The 18,952-nt window shown below is 44.4% G+C and overlaps 1 protein-coding gene across 2 annotated transcripts in view; it reads right to left on the bottom strand.

Annotated features, from left to right (window-relative positions):
• rem1 (RAS (RAD and GEM)-like GTP-binding 1) overlaps positions 1-18,952 on the bottom strand; it is a 51,667-nt gene that overhangs the window by 7,950 nt on the left and 24,765 nt on the right. For both annotated transcript variants that reach the window (XM_072243961.1, XM_072243953.1), the window contains exons 3-4: positions 8,925-9,001; positions 2,784-2,988 (exon numbers count right to left, since the gene is read on the bottom strand). In XM_072243961.1, the coding sequence (XP_072100062.1) occupies positions 2,784-2,988; positions 8,925-9,001 (282 nt within the window). The remainder of the gene's footprint in view (positions 1-2,783; positions 2,989-8,924; positions 9,002-18,952) is intronic.

The raw sequence follows: 18,952 nt of genomic DNA, 5'->3' as shown, positions 1-18,952 counted from the left end.
TGATTCTGGGCTTATTCGATTCCTGTATTTCTTTACTTCTTTCTCTTGCCTACAGAACCTTTGGAGCTCAATGAGTGTCAATAAAACGTAACATCTTCCAGCTGCTGGGGGGGAGAGGAAGGAACCTACCTTGTACTCCCTCCCCCTGCCCCGCACCACCTTACTCTGGGTCCTGCCCCTTTCTGTTAGGCTGTCCACTCTATCTACGCCTTTTATCATCTATGCACCTCTGTCGAGCAGCCTCTCATCCTCCTTTGCTCCAAAGTGAAAAGCCCTAGTTCACTCATCCTATCCTCATAAGACGTGCTCTCTAATCCGGGCAGCATCCTGGTAAATGTCCTCTGTGCTCTCTCCAAAGCTTCTACATCCTTCCTATAATGAGGTGACCAGAACTGAACAAAATAGTCCAAGTGTGATCTCTCGTTTGACTTTAAACCCTATCCACACCTTTTGCCATAGAGGCTGCCTGACCTGCTAACTATTTCCAGAATACGAAGACAGAACAGTACAGCACAGGAACAGGTCCTTCGGCCCACAATGTCTCTGCTGAACATGATGTCAAATTAAACTAAAGCTCTTCTGCCTGCACAGGATCCATAACCCTCCATCCTCTGAACCTTCATGTGTCTATCTAGCAGACACTATCATATCTGCTTCCACCACCATCCCTAGTAACGTATGTCTTTACTAACACTCCTGGCAATGTGTTCCATGCCTCAACCACTCTGCGTAAAAAATATCTACCTCTATCATCCCCTTATACATTCCACACCTCTATACCACTCTGAGTAAAAAATAAGTTGTGGGCATGCTATGTTGTCTGCCTCTCGTAATTTAATAAACTTCTATCAGGTTCAGACACTCCAGATAAAACAACACAAATGTTTCCAACCTCTCCTAATAACACATGCTTTCTAATCCAGGCAGCATCCTGGTGAAGCTCTCCTTTATCTCCTTTCCACAGCCTCCTCATCCTACCTTGATGGGGTGACCAGAATTCAACAGAGTAAAACTCTGTTTTATTTCACACATCCAGGAGCAATGATATTTGTAAATTGGTCTGCATAATTTCATAACACAAGCAATGTGGGTGATAAATTTTCCTTGCTCAGTAATCATTGTTTGCAAGATGTCCAACTCTCGTGAGCAAAAGTTGAGGTTAAAGTTTGTTGTTTAGATTCCTGGATCATGATGTCAATCGATGAGCAAATCCTTGTTTCCAGCCAAGAGCCTGAAGCCTCCCAGTGAGAATCAGACTATTTTTGTCTGACAGTGAGCTTCCAAGTTACCAATAAATGGAAAGGTTCAGGACTCTGGAGATTTAATTAGTGCCATAGAACTTCTGCCTGACCGTGTCCATGTAGCTACGTGATCTTGGGTAGCGTGAGAAAAGGCAGGGAGGAAAAATTTGCAAACTGATAATCAGCTTGTTAAAAAATGCTCAGTTTGGACCAAGTGGACTGCAGTGGGATAAAAAGACATTCTGCAGTTTGGGGGTCTGCTTTGTTGAGTGCCTTTGCTTCATCTGCCATTTCAATTCAGCTTCCCATTCTCATTCCAATATGTTGTTCCATGGCCTCCTCTGCTACCACGATGAAGCCCCCCTCCAGCTGGAGGAGCAACACCTCAAATTCCGTCCGGCTAGCTTCTGAGCTGAAGTTACGACTACTGATTTCTCCAGCTTCCAGTAATTTCTCTCCCCTCCCCCTCCACTCTTTTTCCATTCCCCATTCTAGTTCCTCTCTTCTCACTTCTTCTCTTCTCCTCACCTGCCTATCACCTCCCTCTGGTTCCCCTCCTCCTTCCCTTTTCTCCCTGGACAACTTTGCTCTCGTATCAGATTCCTTCTTCTTTAGTCCTTTTCCTCTTTTACCTCTTTCCCACCTTCTTATTCTGGCTTCTGTCCCCATCCTTTCCAGTCTTCGCCTGAAATGTCGACTGTTTCTTCCCCTCCATATATGCTGCCTGACCTGCTGAGTTTCTCTAGCACTTCCCGTGTGTTGGCCCAAATCCTTTCACTCTGATCCATTTTCTTAGAGACGGAGCCATTCAGATGACATTGAGTGCCAGAGGGCAGCTTATCTGCCCAGTTAGAAGTAATGGGTGAGGCACAGGGAATTGGAATTATGCCACAAGACATGGGAGCAGAATTAGGCCATTTGGGCAATCAAATTCGGCAAGTTGAGATGCTGGTGGACTCCAATGAATGTTGGCTTCATGGCCAAGGCCGATGATCATTGATAGATCCACATTGTGCTGTGGAGACTGTGGACACCGCCCTCAAACAACAGGCTTGATGGGTCACTTCAGATTGCAGTCATAGAAACAAACTTCACAGCTTACATCAGTGATAATAAACCTGATTCTGATTCTGATTTGGACTTAAGAGTTAATGATGCACGGACTGGTTCCCCACTGAAACTGGTCTACGTTCATACTCTGTATTAGAGGGGTCGAGATTGAGGGTTAGCATTGGGCAGGGTGGATGCTGTTCAGGTCTGGTGATCACTGTTTTTAATTGCAGGCAACCCGCCTGCATAGCAGTTAGCATAATGCTATCACAACGCCAGTGACCCCGGTTCAATTCTGCCGCTGTCTGTAAGAAGTTTGTACGTTCTCCCCGTAACCACACTTCTTTCCTCTGGTTTCCCCCCACAGTCCAAGGGTTGGTAGGTTTAACTGGTCACATGGTTGTCATTGTGTAGCACGGGCTTGATGCGCCGAAAGGGCCTGTACTGTGCTGCGTCACAGAACAAAGTAAAATAGACCACTGTGTGACTGACCTTCAACGGAGACATCGCGGCACCGTACCAGGTCACTCTTGTTGCCCACCAGGATAATGGGAATGTTCTCTGCTTGCCTCAGCCTCCGCAGCTGAATACGGAGCTCGGACGCGCTCTCAAAGCTGGTGCGGTCGGTGATGGAGTAGACAATGATGTAGGCGTTGCCCACCTGCATACAGTAATCCTGAACCCACGACTCATTGCTCTGCACAGGAAAGAAATTCACTGGAAATTGGTAACTAAGATATAGAGACCATGTCTTCTGCACTGATCATTCCATATGCAAGATAAAACAAACTTCTATAGTTCAAAGTTCAAAGTAAATTTATTATCAAAGTATGTACAGTGGACATCACTGTACACTGTCTTGAGATTCATTTTCTTGCAGGCATTTACAGGAAAATAATAAATTTGAATTTAAGAAAAAAACTATACATAAGCAAAGACTGACAAACAACTAAATGTGCAAACAAAGACAAATTGTCAAAATAGTTTAAAAATTAAGTAAATAACTGAGAACACAAGTTGCAGAGTCCTTGAAAGTGAGTCTATAGGTTGTGGAGTCAGTTCAGTTTTGAGGCAAGTGAAGTTATCCAAACTGGTTTGGGAGCCTGACTTTGTGTAATGTTCCTGAACCTGATGGGGTGGGTTCTGAGGCTTCTGTACCTGCATCCTGATGGTAATAGCAAGAAGAAAGCATGGCCTGGATGGTGATGGACTTTGGTTAAAGCTGAACAGCAGAGAGTATCCTACCTGGGTGCATCACAGCCGGGTATAAACACCAATGCCCAGGAACAGAAACGTTTGCAGAAAGTGGTGGATGCAGCCCAGGCCATCACAGGCAAAGGCTTCCCTGCCATCAAACACATCTACATAGAGCTCTGCCAGGGGAAAGCATCAAGGACTGCCACCATCCGATATATACTCTCTTCTCACTACCACCATCAGGCAGGAGGTACAGGACCCTTACCTCCCACACCAGCAGGTTCAGGAACAGTTATTACCCTACAACCATCAGGCTCCTGAACCAGCATGGATAACCTCACTCACCACAACTCTGAACTGATTCCACAACCTACAGTCTTACTTTCAAAGATTCTTTACAACTCATGTTCTCAGATTCTTTTATTTGCACAGTTTTCCTCCTTTTACACATTGGTTGTTTGTCAGTCTTTGTTAATGCTGAAGGCTAGATCTGTGGCATTCAAGTCTGGGGACCCAGGCCTGTACCAGGAAACCAGGTATGATTTGTGGAGACAACAGGAATTCTGCAGATGATGGAAATTCAAGCAACTTTGATATGATTTGAGGAGGGCTATTTCGAGGGTGAAGAGACAATTTTGAATGAGGTTGGAGGCGACATCGGATGTACGGCAACCCTGGCAGGGTCTGCAAGACGTTAGTTCCTATAAAGTGAAACACAATAGCACAATTGACAGCAATGCTTCACTACCAGATGAACTCAACGCCTTCTGTGCCTGCTTTGAAAGGGAGAACACAACTACAGCTGTGAAAATCCCTGCTGCACCTGATGACCCTGTGATCTCCATCTCAGAAGCTGATGTTAGACTGTCTTTAAAGAGGGTGAACCCTTGCAAGGCAGAAGGTCCCGGTGGAGTACCTGGGAAGGCTCTGAAAACCTGTGCCAGCCAACTAGCGGGAGTATTCAAGGACATTTTCAACCTCTCACTGCTACGGGTGGAAGTTCCCACTTGCTTCAAAAAGGCAACAATCATACCAGTGCCTAAGAAGAATAGTGTGGGCTGCCTTAATGACTATCGCCTGGTAGCACTCACATGGACAGTGATTAACTGCTTTGAGTGGTTGGTCATGACTAGACTGAACTCCTGCCTCAGCAAGGAACCTGGACCCATTGCAATTTGCCTATTGCCACAATAGGTCAATGGCAGACGCAATCTCAATGGCTCTCTACACGGCTTTAGACCACCTGGACAACACAAACACCTACGTCAGGATGCTGTTCATTGACGATAGCTCAGCATTTAATACCATCATTCCCACAGTCCTGATTGAGAAGTTGCAGAACCTGGGCCTCTGTACCTCCCTCTGCAATTGGATCCTCAACTTCCTAACCAGATGACCACAGTCTGTGCAGATTGGTGATAATATCTCCTCCTCGCTGATGATCAACACTGGCGCACCTCAGGGGTGTGTGCTTAGCCCACTGCTCTACTCTCTATATACACATGACTGTGTGGCTAGGCATAGCTCAAATACCATCTATAAATTTGCTGACGATACATCCATTGTTGGTAAAATCTCAGGTGGTGATGAGAGGGCGTACAGGAGTGAGATATGCCAACTAGTGGAGTGGTGCCACAGCAACAACCTGGCACTCAACTTCAGTAAGACAAAAGAGCTGATTGTGGACTTCAGGAAGGGTAAGACGAAGGAACACATACCAATCCTCATAGAGGGATCAGAAGTGGAGAGAGTGAGCAGCTTCAAGTTCCTTGGTGTCAAGATCTCTGAGGATCTAACCTGGTCCCAACATATCGACGATGTTATAAAGAAGGCAAGACAGTGGCTATACTTTGTTAGGAGCTTGAAGAGATTTGGTATGTCAACAAATACACTCAAAAACTTCTATACATGAACTGTGGAGAGCATTCTGACAGGCTGCATCTCTGTCTGGTATGGAGGGGCTACTGCACAGGACTGACAGAAGCTGTAGAAGGTTGTAAATCTAGTCAGCTCCATCTTAGGTACTAGCCTACAAAGTACCCAGGACATCTTCAAGTAGCTGTGTCTCAGAAAGGAAGCATCCATTATTAAGGACCTCCAGCACCCAGGACATGCCCTTTTCTCACTGTTACCATCAGGTAGGAGGTACAGAAGCCTGAAGGCACACACTCAGCGATTCAGGAACAGCTTCTTCCCCTCTGCCATCAGATTCCTAAATGGACATTGAATTCTTGGACGCTATCTCACTCTTTTTTTTAATATACAATATTTCTGTTTTTGCATTTTTTCCCATCTATTCAATATATGTAATTGATTTATTTGTTTATTTGTTTATTTATTTATTTATTCATTCTCTTCTAGATTATGTATTGCATTGAGCTGCTGCTGCTAAGTTAACAAATTTCATGTCACACGTCGGTGATAATAAACCTGATTCTGTATGGTTTTTTCATAGGTTCTATTATTTTCTTTATTTTGCTCTTAATGACCATGCACTCAACATCAGTAAAACCAAGGAATTGATTGTGGACTTCAGGAAGGGGAAGTCGAGGCAACACACACACCAGTCCTCATCGAGGAAACGGCAGTGGAAAGGGTGAGCTGCTTCAAGTTCTTGGATGTCAACATCTCTGAAGATCTATCTTGCCCCCAGTGTATTGATGCAATTACAAATGAGGTATGACAGCGGCATGAAGCGTTGACGGTACTTTTCCAGAGATGCTGCCTGGCCTGCCGAGTTCCCCCAGCATTTTGTGTATGTTGCTTGGATTTCCAGCATCTGCAGATGTTTGTGACAGCATCTATATTTCATTTGGGCTGAAGAGAACTCTTATGTCACCATAGACACTCACAAATTTCTACATAAACTGTGGAGAGCATTCTAACTGGTTGCATCACCGTCTAGTATGGAGGGGCCACTGCACAGGATTGGAAAAAGCTGCAGAAAGTTGTAAATTCAGCCAGCTCCATCATGGGCACTTTTCTCCCCAGCACTGAGGACATCTTCAAAAGGCAATGCCTCGAAAAGGCAGCATCCATTATTAAGGACCCCCTTCACCCAGGACATGCCCTCTTCTCATTGCTACCATCAAGGAGGAGGTACAGAAGCCTGAAGGCACCCACTCAATGATTTAGGAACAGCTTTATCCCTTTTGCCATCAAATTCCCGAATGGATTTTGAACCCATGAACACTATCTTACTATTTTATTTTTGCTCCCTTTTTGCATTACTTAATTAATTATTATATACATAATATATGTATTTATATTATATATTTGTAGTTTATAGATTTTCTATGTACTGCTGTCACCAAACAAGGGAGCCATGGAAGCACAGTGGTTGGCACAACACTGTTATGTCTCGGGACACTCTAGATTTCGAAGTTGAATTCCGGTGCCGTTCTGTAAGCAGTCTCTGTACATCCTCACCGTGGATTGTGTGGGTTTATCCCCGGTCCTCTGGTTTCCTCCCACAGTCCAAAGACATGCCAGCTATATTAATTACCTATTGTAGATCGTCCCGTGACTAGGTTAGGGTTGATCTGGTTTGTCGGGGTTGCTGGGGCAGTGTGGCTCACAGGGCTTGCTCTGTGCTGTATCAATAATTAAAAAAAATAAATTTCATGACAAATGCCAAACCCCTTACAGACAGCAGTGGGAATCGAACCTCTGATCTTACAGCTGGGACTGTAAAGCGAAACACTAACTACTACACTATTGTATAATGAAATTATATCCATTTGTCTCAGGAAGATTGAAAACACTCAGGACATGATACTTCATTGGAACCCCATCTTACACATTAATTTAAGGTTTAGGAGCAGAATTAGGCCATTCTGACTATCAAGTCAGCTCAGCCATTCTATCATGGCTGATATATCATCCCTCCTGCCTTCTCCCTGTAACCTTTGGAACACAAACAAAATGCTGGAGGAACTCAGCAAGCTAGGCAGCATCAATGGAAAAGAGTAAACAATCGAAGTTTCGGGCCGAGACCCTCCAACCTTTGACGTCCTGATTAATCAAGAATCTATCAACCTCCACTTTAAATGTACCTAATGACTTACCCTGCACAGCCGTCTGTGGCAATGAATTCCACAGATTCACACTGATCTACTTCCACAAACATCAGTGACCCTCCAGTCTTGTACCCACATGGGGAGGGGTTGGTTGCAAGCAATATTCCCTCTAAGCTGCTGGGCCGCGCAGTAACTGAAATGCTCCCACACACATAGCCTTTGTTGCCGCACATCTGGGACTTTCTTAACATTGAAACATTTCTCTCCACTACTGGGTTGTTGTTTTAATTTCTTTTTAAATTTCAGAGACACAGCGCAGAATGAGCCCACCGAGGCACATGTCCAGCAACCCACCTCCTTGACCCTAGGACAATTTACGAAAGATTAATGAACCTACTAACCAGTATGTCTTTGGAGTGAGGTTGGAAGCTCATGTGGTCACGGGGAGAACGTACAAATTCCTTACAGGCAGTGCTGGAATTGAGCTCTGAAATGCCCCAAACTGTATTGGCATTGAGTTAGCAGCTATGCTACATTAGGGTGGCTTCAATGTGCACTACCTATGAAAAGCACTGTCGTTACTGACCCAGGCTGCTGGCAGAACTGCTTAAGTGTGTGGTCACCACCACTAGGTAGGAGAGCTGCATGGATACACCACTGCCCTCAGGTTCCCCTCCAAGTGATACACTTGGAAATACCGTCAGTGCCACTTTGTTAATTATCTCCTGTACCGAATAAAGTGGCCACTGAGTGTATGCTCATGGTCCTCTCCTTAAGTAACCCATCAACTTCAAGTTCGACATGTGCGTTCAGAAATGTTCTTCCGCACACCACTGTTGTGATGCCTGGTTACTTGAGTTACTGTTGCCTTCCTGTCAGCTTGAACCAGTCTGGCCATTCTCCTCTGATCTCTCTCATTTACAAGGCATTTTTGCCCACAGGACTGCTGCTCACTGGATGCTTTTTTTTTTGTTTTTTTGCACCACTCGCTGTAAACACTAGAGACTGCTGTGTGTGAAAATCTCAGATTAGCAGTTTGTGAGATACTCAAACCACCCTGCCTGGCACCATTCTGATGTTTGGTCTGAACAACAACAGAACCTCTTGACCATGTCTGCATGCTTTTATGCATTGAGTAGCTGCCATATGATTGGCTGATTCAATACTTGCATTAATGAGGTGTACAGGTGTACCTAATAAAGTGGCCACTAAGTGTATATCGCTGTTCTTTCATTATCACTGTGTCCAAATCCTGGAACTCACCACCCAACTGTTCCTGGGAACATCCAAATTAGAAAGACAGCAACAATTAAGGAAGGTGAATCTCCATCAGAGCAATTAGGGATGGGTGGTATACGCTGGGGTCTTTCTTGTGCGGACTATATTCCATGCATGAATCCAGTAATGAAGTGGTTACCTCAGTTCCCCATGTGTCCATCACTATTAGTGTTGTGTCCTCTCCATCAACTGTTAGAGTTCGCTCATACGTGTCCTCTGAAAGAAAGCAGCAACACACAATAGTCAAGACCAAATACAGCAAGGGCAATTGGGGGGCGGGGGAGGGTCAGTGAGTCAGGGAGTTCAATTCCCACTCTAGACTTTGAGCGTAAAGCTCTAGGATGTTATTTGGGTGCAGGACCAAGGGAGAACTAAATAATACGTGCTGTCTATTTGATATGGCATTAAAGTAAAGCATTAATGGGTCACAGGTGGATTGAAATGGTTCTGTTATTCTGTAAAGGAATGAGGGAATCCTCTGTTAATGGCTGCATCAACACCTGGTATGGAGGGCCCACTGAAGGGGAAAAGATGCAGGAAGTTGTAAACTCAGCCAGCTCCATCATGGGCACTAGTCTCCCCAGCATTCAAAACACCTTCAAAAGGAGATGCCTCAAAAAGACAGCATCCCTCATTAAGGACCCTAATCACATTCCTTGTTCTCACTGAAGACATACACTCAATGATTCAGGAACAACTTCTTCCCCTCTGCCATCAGATTTCAGAATGGACATTGAACCCATCAACACCACCTCCTCTCTACTTTTTTCCTCTGTTTTTGCACTACTTATTTAATTTATATTTTAATATATATTTTAATATATATTTTTATTGTAATTTATACTTGTTATATCCCGGATCCGGATCTGGGCCGTACCCTCCAAATATCCGGACCTGCCTCTTGGTTTTTTTGCATTACCTTACTTTCCCTTTTCCATTTTCTATTTATGATTTATAATTTAAATTTTTAATATTTACTATTGATTTGTACTCCAGAGAGCGCGAAGCGCAGAATCAAATATCGCTGTGATGATTGTTCGCTCTAGTATCGATTGTTTGGCGACAATAAAGTATAAAATATTATGTATTGCACTGTACTGCTGACACAAAACAACAAATTTCACAACATATGTCAGTGATAATAAACCTGATTCTAATTTTTATAGTTCGCTGCGTTCTACTCTTTGCTCTCCCCACTTTCCCTGTTACTCTGACCAATTTGTTTAAAAGATTAGCTTTATTTGTTACATATACATCGAAGTATATGGTGAAATGCTTCACAGGTTGAATAATCAGCGAGGATTGTGCTGGGCGCAGTCCACAACTTACTAATACTAACCCACTGGAATGTGGGAAGGAAACCCATGCGGTCATGGGGAGAATGTACAAACTCCTTAAAGACATCTGTGGGAATGGAACCCCCATCTTACAACTAGTGCTGTATTAGTATTACGTTATTACGCTTACGCTTGTATCTCTCTTATACCATTCTCATGGAGAGTCCCTGACTCGAAATGTTAACTGCTTCTCCTTTCGTAAACAATGTCTGACCTTCTGAGGTTGCCCGGCAGTTTTTGTCTAGGTCCCAATCTCCCCTTTCCCCGTGTTCTCAACCAATACTTATGCCTCAAGAAAGATCTCTGAAACAGGTTATCAGCCATGACCTCGAGGTTGTTGGTGGGAGCTTGTTGGATGTGTAGATTGGCTGCTTACATTGATTATACATTTGGAGTACTTCAATGGCTGTATAGTGTAGGGACAGAATCAATGAAATACAAGTCTCTCTACCTTTTCTGTGTTGTATGCATCACTCAACATCTCATATCCGTACCCACTTGGTCAAGAAAACTAGGGTGGTGCAGTAGTGTAGCAAATAGCGTTACACTTTACAGTGCTAGTTGTAAGACCAGGGTTCAATTCCCACTACTGTCTGTAAGGAGTTTATACGTTCTTCCTGTGACCACGTGTGGGATTCCTCGGGTGCCTCTTGACCATGCCTGCATGCTCACTGAGAAATTACTTTAGTCAGAGGGTGGTAAATCGGTGGAATTTGTTGCCATGAGTGGCTGTGGAGGCCAAGTCATTGGGTGCATTTAAGGCAGAGATAGATAGGTTCTTGATTAGCCAGGGCATCAAAGGGAATGGGTAGAAGGCAGGAGAGTGGGGATGACTGGAAGAATTGGATCAGCCCATGATTGAATGTCGGAGCAGACTCAATGGGCTGAATGGCCTACTTCTGCTCCTAAATCTTATGGTCTTATAGGTGCCCAGGTTCCTCCCACTTTCCAAAGACGTAAGGATTAGGGCTAGTAAGTTGCTATGTTCGTGTCAGAAACATGGTGACACTGGCGTGCTGTCTCCAGCACATCCCTAGAACGGGCTGATCGCTGATGCAAGGGACACATTTCACTGTACATTCCAATGTACATATGACAAATAAAGCTCATCTTTGGCATCAAAGGTTACAGGGAAAAGACAGGAGAACAAGGTTGAGAGGAAAAATATATCAGCCATGATTGAATGGCAGAACAGGCTCGATGGGCCAAATGGCCGAATTGTGCTCCTATGTCTCACGGTCTTAATCAAGGATTGGCTGCATTATGGAGTTTAATTCATATGGTAGAAGTGCGAGGTGGTTGCACGTTGGCAGGTCAAATCAAGGAAGGCCTTTAACAGTGAAAGGCAGGGCCCAGGGGCATGTTGTAGAGCAAAGGACCTTCAAGTCCAAATATATGGTTCCCTAAAAGTGGATTCATAGGTGGATATGCTGATGAAAACATGCTGGCCTTCATCAGTCAGGGTATTGGGTATAAGAGTTGGAGGTTATGTCGCGATTATACAAGGTACTTGAGAGATTGCACTTGAAGTACTGTGTTCAGTTTTAGTCCCCCAGCTAAAAGAAAGTTGCTATTAAGCTGGAAAGAATGTAGAAAAGATTTACGAGGATGTTGCCATGACTCCAGAGTCTGAGATATAGGGAGAGGTCAGATAAGGCCAAGATTTATTCCGCTGGATTGTAGGGGACTGAGGGATTTTCCTGTAAACCACTTACCCCGACCTTAAACTTATGGTCTCTAATTTCAGACACTTATATCTGAAACACGTGAATGTGAGCAACCTATTCAGATGGGTGACATGGTAGAGTAGTGGTTAGCACAACGCTTTACAGTACAGATAATCCGTGTTCAATTCCCGCTGCTGCCTGTAAGGAGTTTGTACACTCTCCCCGTGACACGTGTGTTTCCTCTGGGGGCTCCGGTTTCCTCCCACAGTCCGAAGGTATACCGATTGGTAGGCTAATTGGTCATTGTAAATTGTCCTGTGACTAGGTTAGGGTTAAATCGGGGGATTGGTGGGCGGCCCAGCTCAAAGGGCCGGAAGGACCTGTTCTGCGCTATGTCTCATGAAATAAATAGATAAATATCTCATTAATTGGCTGGATGCTTAATTCTGTCTGCTATTGCTGCTGTGGAATGTTGTTTCACTGCAGGACATGCAGGAGTCGATGGTGGGATGTTGTGGGCTGGGCAAGAGCAGCTCATGGGAACGCTGGAATAGCAGACTTCTCATCTTGTTTAACTGAGAGATTCAGCACATTAACAGGCCCTTTTTGGCAATGAGCTTGCACTGCTCAATTACACCCCTGTGATCAATTGACATACTAGCTGTACATCTGTGGAAAGTGGGAGGAAACCGGAGCACCCGGAGGAAACCCACACGGCCACAGGGAGAACGTACAAACTCCTTACAGTCAGCAGCTGAATTGAACGCGGGTCAGTGGAGCTGAAATAAAAACAAGATACAGTATAGGAATTTTGGTCCATTGAATCTGCTATATCATTCCATCATGGTTGATTTATGGCCTCTTAGCCCCTGTCTCCCGCTTTCTCCATATAACCTTGACACCCTGACTAATCAGGAATCTCCCCGTCTCTGCTTTAAATACGTATAATGACTTGGTCTCCACAGCCGTCTGTGGCAATAAATTCCACAGATTCACCACCCTCTGGCTAAAGAAATTACTCCTCATCTATGTTCTAAATGGATGTCCCTCTATTCTGAAGCTATGTTCTCTGGTTCTAGACTCTCCTATGAAAGGAAATATCCTCTCCACATCCACTCTATCTCAGCCTTTCAATATTCAGTAGATTTCAATGAGATCCCACCTCATTCTTCTAAACTGCAGTCAGTACAGGTCTAGAGCCATAAGCTCCTCAAATATTAACCCTTTCATTTCCAAGACCATGACCCTCCTCTGGACTCTTTCCAGTGCCAGTACATCCTTTCCGAGACATGGGGCCCAAAACTCACAATACTCTAAATGCGCTTTGACCAATCCCTTATAAAGCCTCAGGCAGTAATGTGATCACTTAAGTCAAGTATGATGTTCTCCTAAGGGATGTCAGTCGGTGGATCTTCAGGTAGTTGCAGAGGCCAATCCAGGATCCATATTAGGGTGGATTCCCTTAATGGAGAACAGCTATGCGTGACTATGTTTAATGCAGGGAGACTGATATATGAGCAGCCACCAACCAGTCCTTGACAGATCGGGGTCAGGGCCCAGTGGCATGGGATGCAAGGTGACTGCAGATTCTTCACTGCTGCAGTCTTCTTCCATCTTCACTGCCGTTGTGATGTGTCACCATCTTCCGCCAGCTCCACCGCTGAGGTCTTGGTTGGATCGGTCTTTGTCTGGAACCTCCCCCCTGACCCTACCACCTCGGGAGACCCTACCAGGAATTAAGCACCAGATGGCTAAACACAACAGTATTTGCTCTCTGGATCTCAGGGGATCACAGGCCTCTCCACCACTTCATTTTTGAGCTCTGAGGCAATAAGTTACACAGATTCACCACCCTCTGGCTAAAGAAATTACTCCTCATCTCTGTTCTAAACGGACGTCCCTCTATTCTGAAGCCGTGTTCTCTGGTCCTAGCTATGTTCCTGGAAAGACATATAGGTTAGTAGGTTAATTAATCACATGGGTACAATTGCGCAGTGTGGGCCTGATACTGTGCTGTACCTCCAAAATATTTTTTTATAAAACAGCTTTCAGGGTCGTGTTGATTCACAACATGCGTATTCGCAACACAATGATGGCCAAACAGACCATCCGCTTATTCGCTCACAAATGACCATCAAAATCATGGGGAAGAGTAGAGTGCAAAAGAAGCTGAGCCATCCCAGGTTCAACGTCAAGACCAAAGGTACAACATCTCCAGGCTCCTTTCTGAAAGACTCCCAAAGCAGTACCCAGAGGACATTGAAGCACACATGACCACACTGATACTTGTAAAAACAGCATTGGATACAAGACCAGGAAAAACAAAGACCGGTTTGATGAAAATGACAATGAAATGGAAGAGCTAATCAACAACGAAAGGAAAGCTTTCTGTGCCTGGCTGAAGGACGTCAATTGCAAGGCAAAAAGAGAAGCCTACTCCAAAGCCAAGGCCATAGTCCAGCTTAGAGTAAGGGAAATAAAGAATCAGTGGTGGACTGAGAGGGGCCTGGAAGTACAGTAGCCTGCTGACTCTGGTGATATCAGGGGTTTCTTTATCGCCGCCAAGGCAGTGTATGGCCCAAATCCCTTCACTCAAAAGATGGACAAAAGCTGCTAAAGGACAATGATGCCATCAATTCTCAATGAAAGGGACAGTTTCAGGAGCTACCTAACCGTAACACCACTGTTGACATTGAAGTCATTAACCAGCTCCCATAGGAGGACATGAGTAAGTCTTCTGGAATCATAGAACATAGAAATCTACAGCACATTTCAGGCGCTAGAATTTCTCTAGCACATAGCCCTCTATTTTTCTAAGCTCCATGTACCTATCTAAGAGGCTCTTAAAAGACCCTATTGTATCTGCTTCCACCACCATCACTGGCAGTGCATTCCACACACCCACCACTCTCTGTGTGAAAAACTTACCCCGACATCCCCTCGGTACCTATTTCCAAGCACCTTAAAAAGATTTTTAAAAGTCACAGTAGCTTAAGATAGAAAGTTAGCTCAAATCCATGATGGTATTTAGAAGTTGCACTAAATTTAATTTACTTTGAACTTTGAACCTTTTATTGCTGTGACATTTCTTGCACTGACACATCAATTCAAATAAAACAACTCCATTTTCTTTTGCTAAGATTCCCATTCTTATGCTTTTTGTTCTGAAACTATAAAAAATGATGAGGTGGAGATAGGCTTCTACCAAAGGCGCTCCTTCCCTCCACTAGCCTGCAGGTCACCTTGGGCAAGGTGTGGCACCTGCTTAGCCCCTCCGATCAGTCATGTGAAGCCATGGGAGCAGGTGGTAGATGGTCGTATGGGCAACTGGTGCATATCACAAGACCACTGACGCCAGGCAGACGATCTCTGAAGGGTATTGATAATGGCTGGGGTCACCCGTCTTGTGAAGACCCTGCCCAGAAGAGGGCAATAGCAAACCAGTTCTTCAGAAAAATTTGCCAAGAACAACCACGGTCATGGGAAGACTATGATCACCCACGTCATGTGACACCACACCTAACGGATGAATGAAGGAATAACAGCAAGCCAAAGGTGCACGAAACATGCACAACAATCCCCAGAGAAGAAAGCCGTCGCATTCCATCCTGGCTGCCCCCCAATCTACTGGAGCAAATAGACCACAAATAGAATCTTGCTGAGCCACCAGCACGAGGGGATTTCTCAAACTGTCCATGGGCAGGGGTAACTGCTGATGCAACAGTGGGGAGAGGCAGTTGCTAAATTGGCCTTGAACTTGGGTTTAATTACAACCAATGACTAGGTCACATGCCTCGGGCTGTAAGTCAAAGCTTAACATGGCCGGTGGCTGGGATAACCTCCGGGTATCTTTAGCTTTTGTTTAAAAATACTTCTTAACTCATCATCTGGACCCGTGCTGGTGCTGTGGCTGGAATTCTGCCTTCTATTTTTGGCATCCAGAGTGAGCTATCTCGGGTCCGATAGGTCTCCCTGCATTCTTTTGCTAGAGATAGCAGTTCCAGAGTGACATGTGGCTCTTCATTCCAGAGATACCAGAGGCCTCCCTCAAGGAACATGAGAAGCGGGGGCAAGTTCTGAATTCACGGATTCCATGCTGGTGAGGTCAAATTTGTGGTGTTGTGCACAGTTCTGGTCAGAAGAGATATAAAACTGAGAGTACAGAGAAAACTTGCAGTGCAGGACTGCAATAGAACTGAGGAATCTGGAAGTACAGATCCATAATTCCCTGAAAGTGGCACTGCAGGTAGATAAGTTCATAAAGAGATCTTTTAGCACACTGGCCTTCACAAATTAAAGTATTAAGTACAGGAGTTGCGATGTTATGTTGAAGGTGTATAAGATGTTGGGGAGGCCTAAGCTGGAGCAATGTGCACAGTTCTGGTCACCTACCTACAGGAACGATTTAAATAAGATCAAAAAAGTGTGGAGAAAATTTACGAGGATGTTGCCATGTTGAGGACCTGAGTTATAGGGAAAGGTTGATTAGGTGAGGACTTTACTCCCTGGAGTGTAGGAGGGTGAGGGAGATTTGCTAGACGTATACAAAATTATGAGGGGTATAGATGGGGTAAATATGAATAGACTTTTTCCACCGAGGCTGGGTGAGACAAGAACTAATGGTCATAGGTTAAAGATTAAAGGAGAAATATTGGAGGAGAACCTCTTCACTCTGGGGGTGGTGAGAGTGTGGAACGAGCTGCCAGTGGGAATGGTGGATGCGTGCCAATTGCAGCATTTAAGGGAAATTTGTATAAGTGCGTGGATGGGAGGGGCACGGAGGGTGATGGCCCAGAGACTGGTCGATGGGACTAGGCAAAACAACAGTTCAGCATGGACTAGATGGGCTGAAGGGACTATTTCTGTGCTATAGTATGACTCTATAAGTAACTTACATTTAGCTGTCCGTAACTACTCTACAGAATTTCAAAATCCTGATCGAGGTGGAAAAAGGGGATTTGCCTCCATTAGTGTGGAGACCAGAGGAAGTAGATGTGTTCTAATGTGAGCGATATGTCATCACACAAGAATGGATATTCAAACTCCAGAAATGCCGTGGAAGCAGGAAAAGGAAATTGGATGGTGTACTAGAGCGAGAAAGGAAAATAGCAGAGTAGGACTGGAACTAACTCTGATGAGATCGCTTTCAGGGAAATGGTAGGAACATAATGGTCCAGAAATGGTGGCATGATGTGCTGTTTGAGGAGACTTGGCTTGTCACCAAAGATTCCAGCAAATTTCTACAGATGCACCTTGGAGAGCATTCTAACTGATTGCATAAACCGTCTGGCATTCAGGAGCCACTGCACAGAATCGGAAAAAGCTGCCAAGGGTTGTAATCTCAGCCAGCCTCATCAAAGGCACTAGGCCTCCGCCCCCCCACCTTTAAGGAATCTTCAAAAGGTAGTGTCTCAAAAAGGCCGCATCCATCATTAAGGACTCTCACCACCTGGGATATTCACTCTTCTCATTTCTACCATCAAGAAGGCCCACATGCAACACTTCAGAAACAGCTTCTTCCCCTCTGCTGTCAGGTTTTAAGTACTGTAATTTATAATATATTTTATGTATTACACAGTTCTGCTGCCACAAAACAACAAATTCCATGAAGTATATCATAGATAATAAGTCCATTTCTGATTCTGTAATGTACAGCCTCTACACAGCAAAGTAACACAATCTTTATCAAAGAAACTTCATGTCAAGGCCCTACAAGGAGACATTCTTTACATGTAGTTAAAAGCCTTGTTGAGAGAAGGTGGTTTTAAGTTCTTTAAGGTAGTGGGGTGGGAGGGAGAGAACATGAACGTAGTAGAAAAACTTAGGGAAAGAACTCTGAAATGTAGGACTTAGAGCCGGCATTCCCAATCTTTCATCTCTGACTTTCGAGGTTTCAAAGGAGGAGTCTGCTTCAGTTTTCCCTAATTTATTGAGTTGAAAGGAAACATCTTCAATATCTTCAGGCAGCTATTTTTATTTGACTCGTCAGGAATCAAATCTCTAAAGAATTTACTTTGCAAACAGCGGAATTATTTGTGGTTAACACAAAGAGGCACATTGCTAAAATTCTAAATTTCCCTGCGGACTGCCCAATAGAAGAGCTCGTTAATTTGGAACATGCTCTCCATCAAAAGTTAAGCTACCACTTTGAAACATTTTCCATTACAACGGTCTGAAGTGAGGCTGAAAAAAGGCCCCAGCAGTTATTAATTGCCTTGTCATCCCCGGTTTCCCGAAGCCTTGAGACCTTTCAGCAAACCCTGACCTTCTGCTCACTGAGATATAACAGCCAACTTTACAAAGAATGCAGCTTCTAAATCTCCCAGGTTTCTTCAAAATGTAAAGAAAAACTTCATTTTTCTTAGCCTCAGAAATTTTCATCGCCCTCTGCCATTCATTCCACCTGGTGTCCCTCTCCCATCTCTCTTTCTTCATAAGACCCACCCTCAAGACACCACGAGTCTTTGCTCATACATTCCTGGACCCACTATCCAATCTTTAATTACACCACTGTGGATTTCTATAATATTATGCATTCAACATCAATGATGACATTTCTCTCAAGTGATATTATTATATAAAAGAATCAGGTATAACAGTGTCTTGAGTCTGGGTAGAGACTTGAAAGAAGTTTATGAGATTATAAGTGGCACATACAGTATAGAGCATACATAACTGGTGGTGGGGTGGAGATATGTCTCTACCAAAGGAAATGTGAGGCGTTCCTTCCATCTGCTAGCCTACAGATCACCCTTGGGCAAGGTGTAGCACCTGCTTAGCCCCCGATCAGGGTCATGTGAAGCCATGGGAGCAGGTGGTGGATGGTCGTTTGAGCAGCTTGTGCAGATCACAAGTCCTGGTTATGTGACCACTGACGCCAGGCAGACAATCCCTGAAGAGTATTGATGATGGCTGGGGTCACACATCTTGTAAAGGCATGGCCTGGGAAAAGGCAATGGCAAACCACTTCTGAAGAAAAACTTGCCAAGAACAATCATGGCCATGACACCATGATCACCCACGCCGTACAATGATGAAGACATATGGATTTGGGCCCCTTGTATAATAAAAGATGTGCTGGCATTGGAGAATGTTCAGAGGATGATTCTGGGAATGAAAGTGTTAACATTGTACGACATGGCACACAACGAATGATATAGAAT

The sequence above is a fragment of the Mobula birostris genome, chromosome 2, assembly GCF_030028105.1.
Source record: "Mobula birostris isolate sMobBir1 chromosome 2, sMobBir1.hap1, whole genome shotgun sequence".
NCBI classification, from domain to species: domain Eukaryota; kingdom Metazoa; phylum Chordata; class Chondrichthyes; order Myliobatiformes; family Myliobatidae; genus Mobula; species Mobula birostris.
The sequence above is the reverse complement of the archived record's forward strand: the minus strand, read 5'-3'. Positions and strand labels throughout refer to the sequence as shown.